This window comes from Cajanus cajan, chromosome 5 (assembly GCF_000230855.2).
Source record: "Cajanus cajan strain Asha chromosome 5, NIPB_CcT2T_4, whole genome shotgun sequence".
NCBI classification, from domain to species: Eukaryota; Viridiplantae; Streptophyta; class Magnoliopsida; order Fabales; family Fabaceae; genus Cajanus; species Cajanus cajan.
The window spans coordinates 27,696,794-27,711,861 of NC_138521.1; the positions used below are offsets into that span (position 1 = coordinate 27,696,794).

Genomic DNA, 15,068 nt, shown 5'->3' on the forward strand with positions numbered 1-15,068 from the left:
TCTTCGAAGTTTCATTCTTTAACAATCTATTTTCCTTTTCGAGAGGTTGACACCTTTAAAAAAGCTCCTCTTCCTTTCTTATCCAGTTGCTCATTTTCTTAAAACATATGCAATTTTTGCTCGTGTTTTCTTAACTTACCAAAGAATGTGGCCAATGTCATTGAGGTCAAGTCCTTTGATTTTTCAATAGCTATCATCATGGCTTGCCATGATTTATCTAGATACTGTAATACTTTGAGATTTAGCTCCTCTTTCTCAAATCTCTTGTCGAGGTCCATGAGGTGATTAATAAGATGTGAAAATCATTTTTGAAATTCATATATTCTTTCACCTTGTTCCATTCTAAACAATGACGGATCCACGTACATCCGTGTGGGGGCAGTTGCCCCCACTAACTTTTCAGTTTTTCCTTTTTAATATATATAATATTATATTATCTTTATTTAAAATTTAAAAATAGAAATAAAAAATTAAAAAAAATTATAAAATTACAACTGAATTTGAGTCTTGTTACACTTATCTTTGTGTGAGAAAAAATATTTAAAATAATATATTTTAATATATTATAAAAATTAATAATAAATTACATTTTTCAAAAAAAAAAGTTGTTATACATTTAAATTGTAAATCAAGATAAAAAAAATTATAAATTAATAATGTATGTATTTTAAGTAAAAAAATATTGTAAGTAGTTATTAATTTCTTTTTGAATATTTTATATCTTTTTTCTATTTTATTTTTACTTTTTTCAATTCTATTCATATTTTGAAATTTCTCTCTACCTCTAACATATTTTAAAGTGTAGAGGAGTGAAATTGAAAAATAAAAAATAAAAACAAACAAACTTCTTCGTCCATCTCTACTCCTTCATGTTTCAATAGATAAACTATATATTTAAAATGATCTTTGGGGTTAGTGTATTTAAAGTTATTATTTTTATATTACTTTATTTGAATTATTTTTTATTTTCAATGAGAAATTCAGTATTTTAATTTTTATTTACTCATTCTATTTTTATGTTTAGAAGAAACATTGTATGTTATGAACATTACATTAATTAAAATTATATTACTTTTAGTTATAGTAATAAAAAGGTATTTTAAAAGAAAATCATCTTCAGAGCAACCATCTTCTCCTCGAATACATGTTGAAAAAGAAGTCAAATTGGGTCCATCAAGCAAAAAGAGATTTTTAGAATGTGATTTGGAAAGACTTCCTGATGATCCTTGTCTAAGGTCAAAAATTTCAAATTATCATCCAAGTGATAGAGATGAAGTTAGAAAGGATTGGTGATCTTTCTATGAAGCTTGTGAAGACAAGAAAATATGTTGTATATTCATTGGTATATTTGCTTTTAAAGCTAGCCTTGATACTACTAGTGACAACTGCATCAGTTGAAAGAGCTTTTTCTGCTATGAATATCATCAAGAATCGGATGCGAAATCTTATGGGAGATGAATGATTAAATGATTGTTTAGTTACTTATATAGAGAGAGAGGTTTTTGATAGTATTGAAAATGAGCAAATTATTCAATATTTTCAAACTATGAAAACTCGTAAAGAACAATTATGATATGTATTTGTCTTTATAGAAATTTTATTTTATATTTTGAAAATTTTATATATTTAAATATTGCCTCCGCTACTTAAATTTTCTGGATCCGTCACTGATTCTAAACAACTCATACTCTCTAACAAGTGTATATTTTCTAGGCATTTTTACATTGTTTGTACCCTCATATGTAACTTATAATGTTTCCCACATCTCTTTAGATGATTTGCATTGAGATGTTCTAAAAAACTTATCGAGTTAATGTAGATATAATGATGCTTTTGGCCCTATAATCATATTATGTTCTTTTCTTTTTATCATCACTCCACTCACTCTAATATTTTTCTATCTTCTCTCCTTTTTCTTCACTCATAGGAATGTATGGACCATTTTCAATAGCATCCCATATAGCTATGTCAATTGCTTCTATGAAAATTTTCATTCTAATTTTCTAGTACACATAATTTTCACCATTGAAAATATGAGGTTTATGTATTAAGACTCCCTCATTATATGAAAGATTACTACTAGCCATTTTGAAAACTCTTTATTAATTTTCAAGAACCAGCTCTAGATACCAATTGTTAGAAAAGATGGCCTAACCAAAGGGGGTTGAATTGATTGATTAAAAAATTTCTTGCACAACTATCTTGATTTTGAAAAACTTTTATAATTTTTTCCAAAGAAGTGTTTTGATCTATAGCTGTATATAGGATACTTAGTTCAAATTCAATGCAATTCTAAATTCACTCAAGTCTTTATGCAATGTTTATGCCTCATAACACATATCAACAAGTATAGAAATGGAAATGCAAAAATGTAAGGTTAAGTATAAGGAGAGAGAGAAAAAAATGTACATCCAAATTTATATTAGTTCATCCACATCCACTTGTGATTTACATCCAATCCCCAACAACCTGATTGAGATTTTCTGGTAACCTTTAATATCATAATTTTTACAATCACAATACCACATGCAATACACTTCTACAATATTAAAGATACCACTTCTTACACCCCATGAAGCACTCTCTTGTAGCACCCAACTACAAGATTCTCCCTTCTTAAGAAACCTATTTAAGAAAATAATCAATATAGAAGTTTAAATACCGAATTCACCTGATGCATAGAACATATTATAGTAGGTGAATAAATCAAGTAGCTTATCCTTTCACTCCATGAACATGATGATCAATTCAATTCTTGAAAACTTTCTTAAGGTTACCACAATGGTTAAAGAACCTCTTTTTACAAAGAAAAATGAATCTCAAGGAGTATTTTCGACAAAAATATCACAAAGAATTAAGTCTCTCTATTCAAAGTGTAAGAATGATATATATATATATATATATATATATATATATATGTGTGTGTGTGTGTGTGTGTATATATATATATATATAAGTTTCCTTACTAAAATAATCGATTACTTAAATAAATAATTGATTATTTTGTTCTTAACAATTTTGGAAATCAACTAAGAACAATTTAATTGATTATTTTGAGTAATAATTGATTATTCCATAAACCAATTTCTGATACTTGAAATAATCGATCCTTTTAAGTGAAAACTTAATATTTCAATTTTCATACAATTTCTTTTTACAATTCAATTCTAACACATATCTAAATCATCATTCATCATCTAGATAGAGATAAAAGGTTAAGTTACTTACCAAACACAAAGCACACAAATAACAAAGCTTAAAAACACACAAAATAAGATACAATTTGCACTCTTATTTGTCAAGAGGCTCAAAACACAAAACAAACTACAAGTTTCACTCTTATCTATCAAGAGACTCATTTGCAATCATCAAAATCAACTAAGATTATATCTTCATCTTGAGATTGATCAATAGAAAGGACGGAAGAGAGAAAAGCTATTCCTTGATGTAACACTCCTTTGTTTATCCCATTTCTCAACACAACACTTTACAATTCTCATTCCATAATCATTGTAGCGCATTTAATAGCAATTAATGTGAAGATATCCTTTGAGAAAGACAATATGTGAAAGAACATATATTAAAAATAAAATAAAAAAAATGAGTTAGATTAATGAATCATCAACATGTTCCACGTAAGCATAAGATGATGCAAGTCAAACGAAATCAAAAATAAAATGATAAATTCTTAGTCTAATAGACATCTCAAATATAAACCTAAACCCTAAACCTTAAAGCATAGGAAACATTATTGCCAAGAGCTTTGTCTATCTTTTTAGGTTTAGTGACAGATACCAAAGCATAGGAAACATTGTCCTTAAGAGTAAACCTTGTTTTGACACCTTCGGTCATATCTCCAAGAATCTGATCTTGTGGATGATAATTGGCAAACTTTCAATCATTGTCAGATATGATTCACTAATACAAAAATGACTTTTAAAATCAGTTTTAAAATCGGTCATAAGGCAGCCGATTTTAAAAGTGGTGCGGTGGCAATTTTGTAAATAATGGCATTAGTTTTAAAATCGGCTATCTTCTGACCGATTTTAAAAGTCTCTGATCAAGAGCCGATTTTAAAAGTAGCACTTTTAAAATCGGCTATTGAAGAGCCGATTTTAAAAGTAGGATCAGAGGTTTATTCTGCTCTCCACGGTCATTCTATCCCTTCCCCTCCATTCTCTCATCTTTGCCTCCATATTTTCTCTAGATTAAGCTACAAATATATTCTTCATTTTACTCCGTTGGGCTCTCATCTCTCATCTAAAGTGTCTAGCTTGATATATTCTTCTTGGAAGGTAACATTGTCTTCTCATGTATGTTATTTCGTTGTTGCTGGGCGACTTTTTAAACTGGAACGGCCCGTTCTGCAAGAAGAACGGCCCGTACTGCAAGTAGAACAGGCCGTTCTAAGCCCGTTTGTAGAACGGGCCGTTCCGCTTACAGAACGGGCCGTTTCGCTTGCAGAACGGGTCGTTCTGCTTGCAGAACAGGCCGTTCCGTGGCCGTTCCAGACTAAAGTTTTAGGTATTTTTCAGATTCCGGAACGGCCTGTTCCAGTTTAGGAACGGCCCGTTCCAAAGTGGGCTCCTTTATAATTTCTTTTTTGACTCACCATTGCTTTATATAGACAAATTAGGTACCCAACTTAGAAAATTAGACACCTTGTATGTATGTGTTATATATTTGTATTTTATTAATAATTTGTGATATAATTAATGTCTACCTAGTAATTTAGTGTTTAGAAAAATTAAGTGCTTTATTTGATTTTTATAAATTAATATGATGTTATATTTATGCACATATTGAGTGAACCTTAGTTTCCCATTTGAAATTTAATATAAATGATTAAAATAGTGAGATTAACATTCACATGGTCTATGTTTTTTTTTTATGAAGAACAGAAGTTATGGATAAAAGTTGGTTATTAAATCGAAGTTGGATACATGCATCACATATAAGTGATGAGTATGAGACTGGAGTAGAATATTTTATTGAATATGTTATACGAAATGCTAATGATGATATGAATGGAAGGTTTTTTTGTCCTTGTGTTAATTGTTGTAATGCGACTCGCCTAGAACTTGATGTTATAAGAGAACATCTTTTGTGTGATGGATTTCTTAAGAATTATACACGTTGGATATGGCATGGTGAAAATGTTGACATTCAAAGTGTATCAGTCGAAACTCAAACTCAAACATTTACACAAGAGATAGATATGGATGATCGGTTAGAGGAGATGCTTCGTGATGTGGGTCCAGAATCATTCAAGTGTGCACATATGTATGAAACTATGTGCAACGATTTGGAGAAGCCGTTGTATCCAAACTGTACAAAATTCACAAGACTTTCATCGATATTAAGATTGTTCAATTTGAAGGCAAGAAATGGATGGAGTGATAAAAGCTTCACAGAATTGTTAGAGCTACTGAAAGAAATGCTTCCAGAGGGTAACACATTGCCTAATCGTAACTACGAGGCAAAAAAGGTGTTGTGTCCTATGGGTTTGGAATATAAGAAGATACATGCGTGCCCAAATGATTGTATGTTATATCATGGTGAGTTTGAAGGGTTGCATCAATGTCCAAGATGTGGGTTGTCACGATATAAAAAGAAACAAGATGATTCTGATTATGATGTGAGCACTAAGGGTCCTCCAGCGAAGGTTTTATTGTATTTTCCAATTGTTCCGAGATTAAAACATTTGTTTGCTAATGCGGATGACGCAAAGCTAATGAGATGGCATGAAGATGAAAGGAAGTGTGATGGAAGTCTTAGGCATCCAACAGATTGTTTGTAATGGAAAAAAATTGATTCTATGTTTCCAAATTTTGGCAAGGAGCCAAGAAATGTGAGGCTTGGACTAGCTACGGATGGAATTAATCCGTTTGGTAACTTGAGTACTAAGCATAGTTCATGGCCTGTTTTGTTGACAATTTACAATTTACCTCCGTGGTTGTGCATGAAACGCAAATATTTAATGCTATCTATGATGATTTCTGGTCCAAGGCAACCAGGAAACAACATTGATGTTTATTTAAGTCCATTGGTGGAAGACTTAAAGATGTTGTGGGAAGAGGGAATTGATGTGTTTGACGAGTATTCAGGTGAATTGTTCAGGTTGCGTGCCATGTTGTTCTACACAATCAATGACTTTCCAGCATATGGAAACTTGTGCGGCTACAGTGTTAATAAGGGGCATAAAGCTTGTCCTATATGTGAAGAGGACACTTGTTACCATCAACTACTTAATTGGAAGAAGACAGTTTACCTTGGTCATCGAAGATTTCTTAAACCTAATCATCCATATCGAAGGTTAAAAAAAGCTTTTAATGGATTTCAAGAATATGACAGTGCTCCTACTGCATTAACTGGTGAGCAAGTTTATGAACGGGTGAAGAATTTAAATATGACACTTGGAAAGAAGGGAAAACAACCCAAAGAAAGAAGCATATGGAAGAAGAGGTCGATATTATTTCATCTTCCATACTAGAAAGTTCTTGATGTTAGACATTGCATTGATGTCATGCATGTTGAGAAAAATGTATGTGATAGTGTAATTGCCACACTTCTCAATATTCAAGGCAAGACAAAAGATGGACTCAACTCTCGTCTAGATTTGCAACTCATGGGAATACGACAACAATTGTATCCACAACCTAAGGGTAAGCGAACATATTTTCCCCTAGCATGTCACACATTGTCAAAAAAGGAGAAAACAAGTTTTTGTGAGTGCTTACATGGTGTCAAAGTGCCGCATGGTTACTCTTCTAATGTAAAAAGACTAGTATCAATGAAAGATTTGAAATTAGTTGGCTTGAGGTCTCAATATTTAAGTATATGGAAGGATACCATATACTTAAAGGTTCAAAGTTGAAGAAAAAAATGCTTTGGGTCTCTTTTAAAGTAAGTTATTTTATTTTAGTAATGATATATTTTTTCTAAGGTATTTTCTTTTGAATTACCATTACTACTAAAATTGGTTTTTATATTCTTTTTGTAGTCTCATAAGCAAAAAGGAAACTATGAGTGCGGATACTATGTAATGAAGGCAATGCATACTATTGTTGATTCACAAATAGTATCTGGGTGGACTGAAGTACGTTTTAGAATTTTGAAATTTTTTATTTTAAGTTTACATTTTATCATGTTTTAAGAGTTTCTTCTAATTGTTCTAAATTTTCTTAACAAATATTTATAGATTGATCACCATTGTCGCTAGAAGATATAAACACCATTAGGAAGCAATGGGCTACATTAGGAAGCGATACAAAGCCACCCCGGGCACACGCTGAGCGACGTCAGCCCGGTATTTGGGGCCCGGTATTTGGGCAGATCATTCCCGAACCCGGGGATCTCGTCCCAGATCAGAACCGCCCTCCAATTATATCATATCATATCTCATCATATCGTATCATATCATATCATATGATATCTTATCATATCATATCATATGATATCTTATCATATCATATCATATGATATCTTATCATATCATGTCTTATCTCAGGCCCAAGGCCCAAGACAACCCTAATTCACACAAAGGTATGTGCATTATTTATATGAGACTCATACTCCCACAAACACTAACTTTAGCATCGGAGTCTCTTTTGCAGGTACCACCCCCATCTTGGAGCACCAGCGTACCAGTGAAGGAGGCTCGCCGATCTTACCCGGCGGATCAGCTCTACAGCAGATTTCCGGTAAGAACATCATTTAAAAATATTACTTAGTATATAAAACTATTTTAGGTAAATTGCATTTTCTGTTCTATTTTGAAATAAAGACATTTAGGGGATGTATTGGATTAGGATTTTAAAGAACTTTTTTAGTTAAAAATAATCCTGCGGATTTTAAAAGACTTTGCAGGATTTTTATGACTTTTAAGATTTTGCAGGATTCTACAAGACTTAAAATCAGGATTTTAATGGATTCTGCAAGACTTTTAAATCAAGATTTTAATGGATTATGTGAGATTTTGTAGAATTTTCGTGAATTTTTTAATTTGATAATATTTCAAAAAAAAAATTCATACATTCAAATTTAAAAAGAGTCAAAGAAAAAAATAATATAAAAAAAAATAATGTCTAGATAAATAATAATAATAATAATTCTCCATAATATTCTATCCTCTTAAATAACATTCACCCACATATCCATAGCTATACTAGTCCTCTAAGCATTAGCGTCTTTTCGCTCTTGCTCTTGAGATTGAATAATAGGCTTAAAAGTATGATCTTCATTAACTGGTAACATTGAAGATGAAGGTTCATTCACCGCTTCAATTGGAAATTCATCGGAACGACATTCTTTACGTAGAAAGTTATGTAGTGATGCACATACTAACACAAATTCCACTTGTGTCTTAAATAAAAATGGAGGTGCTGACTTAAAAATTGTGAACCTTGATTTAAAAATACCAAATATTCTCTCGATCACATTCTTTAAAGACGCATGCCGAAGATTGAACAATTTTTTCTCATTTTCAGGATCATTACCCTGACCTGCAAAATCTTGTAGATGATATCTTACACCTTGAAATGGAGCTAAAAATTAGTGTCGATTAAGAAATCCACAATCCACCAAAAAATATTTACCTAATTACATATGCAATATATATAATATTAGTATAATAATAATAATTATTATAATTATTATTATTATTTAAAGAATAAGAATTTAGATATAGAGAATATATATATATATATATATATATATATATATATATTATTTTAGTTATATATTTTTAACGATATTTATAAATGTAAATTATTCTAACAAATATTTTAACAATATTTTCTTTTTTAAAAAATAAGCTAATGAAGGCATAAATCCTAAACCTTAAGAAATTAGATAATGCAATGTCTTATGTTAATTTTCTTTTTTTAAAATATTAAAAAGTCCTAATTTCACAATATAAAAATTAAAAAAATTTCATAGTAAAAAAAAATAATTGTTAAGTCATAAAAGGAGGAAGGATAAAAGTAACAAACTTAAGAGAAGAAGAGAGATCGCAACTTTTATGCTAAGAGGGTTCTTCCCCCAACTAAGATCCATTTTCATCTCATTCTACTCACAAAAACCCTAACAAATTCATATTTTATATATATATATATATATATATATATATTGTAGAGATTATGATATCAATTTCATCTTTCACTTTTTCTTTTCTTGACGTGTGTAATAAAAAAATACCACTTAAAAACTGAAATTTCAAGCATTTTTTTGTGTTATATAAAGGAACAAATTCAACTACATAGAAAAAAAATAAAGCAAGTCAATTAAAGAGAACAAACAGAAAAATAAAGCAAGTCAATGATACTACCATTTACATATCGGAGTTTCACAAAATATAGGGGAATGAGATGAGAACAGTATTACAATATTATATATGAGCAATGAACAATAGTGCAGTATTATTAACAGAGAAAAAATGGAGAAGACAAAAGCATAAAAAAAAGATGAAAAACTCACTTGAAAATTCTTGAAAAGTCACTTCAAACAATCCTTCAAAATCCGATGGGTTTGGATGGGATTGTTTTATGAATTTGGTATTTATATATAACACTAGAAAGTCCTTCAAAATCCCTCTCACACAACAATCCTTTAAAATCCTTATATTTTTGAATACCAATGGATTGTTTTTAAATTATAAAAAATCTCAAATGAATACCAATGGATTTTAATAGACTCTTTAAAAAATCTTGAAAATCCAGATTGAATATCACTGGATTGTTTTTAAGTGACATAAAATCCTGATTGAATACCAATGAACTTTTTTACTCAAAAGAAATCTTTTAAAATCCTATGAAATCCTAAACCAATGCACCCCCTTAGTCTCTCAAATTTTAAAAATATAAAATTTTGATTCTTCTATCAATTTAACATCTACTAATTATTAAATTTTAATATTTATTCATACCCAAATAATATAATAATTAGTAACATGATATTTAGAATTAAATTTTTAAAAAAAAATATACAAATAAAAATTTTATTAATAAAACAAATATAAATCACTCGTAAAAATAAATACATATAAATATTTTTAAATTTTATCATTATATATATTATTATATATTATAGATCATCAAATAAAATCAAAATTTAATAATTATATATAATAAAAAAAATCAAATTGATAAAGGAATAGAATTTTACATTTAAAAAAATAATTAAAATAGTATAACTAAAACTCCCTATAAAAAAAGAATAAAGAAAAAAATGATAGCCAAACATTTTTGGTATCTAAGTTAACTTTTTGTCCGTATTGTGGCAGGGGGAAGCGGTGCTGGATTGGAGAGAGATGATGACATACTTTTCGTATCCAATCAGATAGAGGGACTATTCGGGGTGGCCAGACACGCCGGAAGGGTGGAAAACGGTGACTATGGAATACAGCGAGAAGCTCATGCGTTTGGCATGCAAGCTGTTGGAGGTGTTATCGGAAGCTATGGGGTTCGAGAAGGAGGTTCTCACCAAAGCCTGTGTTGAAATGGACCAGAAAATTGTGATTAATTATTACCCAAAATGCCCTCAACCTGACCTCACTCTTGGGCTCAAGCGCCACACTGACCCTGGCACCATCACGCTTCTTCTTCAGGACCTAGTCGGTGGACTTCAGGCCACTAGAGACAATGGCAAAACGTGGATAACCGTTCAGCCTGTGGAGGGTGCTTTCGTCGTTAATCTCGGAGACCATGGTCATGTCAGTACTATTATGCAATATAATCTTTGTGTCTTTTTCATATCATGCAATCACTCCTCATAAACCAAAAGAAATCTTTATTATTCATACTTAAAATTTAGGGCTACTGATTTGCATTTAGTATCAACGATTATGTAATCATTTTAATGATTTGTTATTTATTAAAAAGTTAAGCATCTGTTATAAGTATAATTCAACCGCAGATAATAATATTAATTATGTTATTGTGACACTTGTAAATGTTTTTTTATAATTATAAAAATAAATGTTATTTATCATAATTGGTAGAGACAAAAAAATAGTGTCCATAAAATTTAGATTGACAAAAATTAAAAGAAAAAATATTTTATAAAAATTAAAATTTGTTTATTTTACAATATGATAAAAGATAACGTTTACAAATTTTAGAGAAACAATTAAATTAATAAAACTTAAAATCAAAACTCATTTATTTAATAAAAATTAAAATTTTATTTTATTTTATTATCAGATAGTTTAAATTCGGATGGAATTATGAATGTGATTTTACATATTATCTAACGATATGATGAGATGATTTTATACAATTATTTATTATAATTAAAAGTTTTGAAATATTGTCTTAAGTTAATGAATGATTGTATATTTGACTAATTTTGGGGCGTGTATTTTTATTTTCATAATTTGTTTAATATTTTGTGGTGGGTGTATGCAGTATTTGAGCAATGGAAGGTTCAAGAATGCTGATCACCAAGCGGTGGTGAACTCGAACCATAGTCGTTTGTCCATAGCGACGTTTCAGAACCCAGCACCAAATGCAACTGTGTACCCTTTGAAGATCAGAGAGGGTGAGAAACCTTTGCTTGAGGAACCAATCACTTTTGTTGAAATGTACGAGAGGAAGATGAGCAAGGACCTTGAGATTGCTATGAAGAAGAAACTCGCTAAGGAAAAAGCAATTGCAACAGGACCTTGAGAAGCCAAATTAACTCGACAACATGTCTTTGAATGAGATTCTTGCATAGTCTGTCTTCGGAAATATATACCACTTCTATTAATAATAAACAGATACCACAAGAAACTTTGATCCTAGTAGTTAGATACAAATAAATATTAAAAAATCATAATTATTCATAAAAAAAAAAATATAAAAAAAAATTATATTTGAAGAATATAATAATTTATTAAAAAATAAAGATAAAAAATAATTATATATCTTAATATTTTCTTTATAATAGGTATAGGTTAGACTTATTTTAAGACAGATATAATTTTTTTTAAAAAAAAAACCTCAAAATAAGTAATTTAAAAAAATCGAAATTGAGTATTTTTTATGTAAGTCTTGTTTTACAAACATAACTTTTACTTTTTTTTCTTATGAAAATAGTGTTTATAAAACAAGGCTAAGTTGTGTGTATAAAGCACAACCTGCCTTAATTTTTTTTAGACATTAAAATAATATTTGTTTACGTAAAATTAACACAAAAAAAAAAAAACACAGATATTGTGTTTTGAAAAAGATGTAGCTTCGTAAGTTTTACGATGAAGAACGCACTTAACGCAACAGTCAACACTGAAATATATTTAGGTTAGGTTAGATTAAGTTATGAAAATGTATAGCAGAGCAGCGAGAGCTTACCAACGTCAATGTCATGGTTGAAGTCTTGAAGACGCTAAAGAATGAAAAGTAAGGTTCAATCCATGTTGTAACTGTGGTTTTTTTTTTTTTTTTTTTTTTCCTCATGTGTGCTGTGTTGGTATGTATTTTTGGTACATTTTTTACATTATTTTTTGTAAAAGAAAAAAAATAATAGTATAAAATTATATTATAAGAGTATTTTTAACAAATATATATATATATATATATATATATATATATATATATATATATATATATTAGGAGAGTATATTTTAATATACAAAAATATTTTGTACATACGCAACATTACAGAATTTTTATAAAATGTAAGTTTTATTTATCTTAACCAAATTATAATTTTTAGAAAATAAATAAAGATTTTAAAATTTGGTAGAATTTTAAAATTTATTCAATTTAAAAAAAAAATATTTTTTGTTATTATTTTTAAATTACAATATGTAAAAATATTTTTATAATTAATATTTTAGTTTGTACAATGCACTTGATAAATATCTTTTGTTAAATTATTTGAGGTTTATTTTAGTCATTCAAAACACAAAAATCTTTAGTTTTCATTAAAAAAACAGTGAATTATATTAATTTTATTACTATGTTATTGATTAAACTTAATATAGCAAAATATTAATAAAAGTTATTTATGAATTATTTATTCTTATTACTAATATTTTAATTTTAATTTTAATTTTTTAATTTTTTCTATTTTATTTTATTTTTTAATTAATATAATTATTTGTTAAAATTTTAAAATATAATATATAGAAATAAAAATATGCTCTAAAAATTTATAATTATTATTTACGAAATATTTATAATAATATTAATATTAAATTTTAAATAAAAACATTCATTATATTTGAGTTAGAGACCAAAATATGAGTCTCCAATTATATTTCAGTTATAGAAACCAAAAACTTTTTCTTCAAATTGAGTTATTGTGACAAACATATTAGTCTTTAATATGAGTTCAGTTAGAGATTTAGTAATTGATTTTTATTAGAGAAGAACTGTAATTAGTCACTAAAATAATTTATTAACAATCAAAATAATAGTTTTTAATTATATTTCAAGTAGTGAACCAATAAAGGATTATATAAATAATGAAAATTTGGTTTCTAATTACATATAAGTTGGAGTCTAAATAATCGACTTCTAAATTAATAAATTATTTTGATAATGACTTAAGAGACTAGTGTAGACACAACAAAATATCAATCTATAACTTGATCTTTAAATGGGTCTCCATTATGATTGATCACTTAGTCTCAAAATCGATCTCTATTCAAAGAATTTCTTGTAGTGAAATCACTACAGATAAAGAATATGCATAACTCCCCGTTTATGACTCTACAAAGAGGTCTCCGTATTTAAACATGAAGGAGTACTTGCAAATGTGCTACCACGAAGAGAAACCAATCACCATTCATCCTAAAACCTACACAATCATTGAAATTAGACCTCTTAATATGTATGGTCAACATGGTTTTGATGTTCAAACACTAAGGGTCATCAATCAACAATGCCATGAACTTGAAGATGAATGTCATTCTAGAGTTATTTTGGAGTTAAGTTATGAGCAAACTCATCATAATCTTCCTCTGATGATTGGTGGACTAAGAAGACCATGCATGATCCAACCTTGGACTAATTTCTTCCTAACTAAGTATAGGACCAACGGTTGGGCAACACTTTGTCTGCAAAAGGCAAAGAGAAGAAGGCTAGTTATCTCAAGGATGTCAAGAAGATGAGGATTGCTCGATGTCATCAGTTTAGTGTTTCTAGCATAGATAAGGACTATCCTCTATATGCCATAAAGTTGCTACCAACAGACTCCACCTCCTCTTGCCACTCTGTCCTCTGATAATAATGTTCTTTATTAATCACATTGCACATTCCATTATCCTTTTATTTTTAATATTCAATTTTTCTTTGTTTGCCTGTAGATATTATTTTTATTTATTCTCACCTTAAAGCAACCTCAACTTCTCTTTCTCCAATTGCATTTGAACCAAAACAACCTGCTACAAGTCCTTTTGACATGCCTTGTGAAAATACTTTTTTCTTCTAAAACTATCCTTATACTACTTTTCTTTCCTAATTAATATTCATATTTTTAAATCAATTATAGAACATGTGATATACTATTTATTTCTTATAATTGATAATCATATTTTTTTAATCAATTAAAATACATGATTTTTACAAAATTTATAATTAATACACTTTATCAAATTAAAACAACATATTTTAATTAAGATTATTTTAATTTAACAATAATTAATATTTAAAACAATATAAGTTAAGTGTTATATTAAAAAAAGAAGTAGTTATTTTAAGTTAGACCGTTAAGTTAAATCTAATAAATAAAAGCGGAAGAAGTATAAAATTGGCATGTTTATTTTCTCCTATTGTATCATAGGCACTTGGAATCAGTGTTTTAAAAATCAGATCGGACCGGTCAGTCAGACTGGTTGAACTGGGAACCGGTGATTTAGCCGGTCCGAATCTTGAATTGGATCGGTACTTTATGCATTCAACCCATTTTAAAATGAAGTGAACCTGTCAGTTTTTTGGTTCAACCAGTAGGTCGAACCGGTCGGTCAAACTAGTTCAACAAAAAAAAATTTAAATTTTTTTATGTATTTCTTTAGATAAAATAAAAATAAAGATAATTTTAAATAAGATGAAAGTTGAAATTTAAGATAGGATATAAATTTATTA

At 28.8% G+C, this 15,068-nt stretch overlaps 2 protein-coding genes across 2 annotated transcripts; both read left to right on the plus strand.

The window, feature by feature from the left end:
• The first annotated feature begins 4,906 nt into the window (after positions 1 to 4,906).
• Positions 4,907 to 5,800, plus strand: LOC145957943 (uncharacterized). The gene has a single exon (XM_083074377.1). It carries the CDS (start codon positions 4,907 to 4,909, stop codon positions 5,798 to 5,800), a length of 894 nt encoding a protein of 297 aa, XP_082930503.1.
• Positions 5,801 to 10,226: 4,426 nt separating this feature from the next.
• On the plus strand, positions 10,227 to 11,782 carry LOC145949209 (naringenin,2-oxoglutarate 3-dioxygenase-like). Its single transcript, XM_083075166.1, has 2 exons — positions 10,227 to 10,711; positions 11,406 to 11,782. The coding sequence occupies exons 1-2, from the start codon at positions 10,394 to 10,396 to the stop codon at positions 11,664 to 11,666; spliced, it is 579 nt and encodes a 192-aa protein (XP_082931292.1). The 5' UTR covers positions 10,227 to 10,393; the 3' UTR covers positions 11,667 to 11,782.
• Positions 11,783 to 15,068: the final 3,286 nt, after the last annotated feature.

Coding starts and splice junctions, on each gene's coding strand:
- LOC145957943 (XM_083074377.1), top strand. CDS start 4,907: ATGGATAAAAGTTGGTTATTAAATCGAAGTTGGATACATGCATCACAT.
- LOC145949209 (XM_083075166.1), top strand. CDS start 10,394: ATGGAATACAGCGAGAAGCTCATGCGTTTGGCATGCAAGCTGTTGGAG. Junction 10,712..11,405: donor ATCTCGGAGACCATGGTCAT/GTCAGTACTATT, acceptor GGGTGTATGCAG/TATTTGAGCAATGGAAGGTT.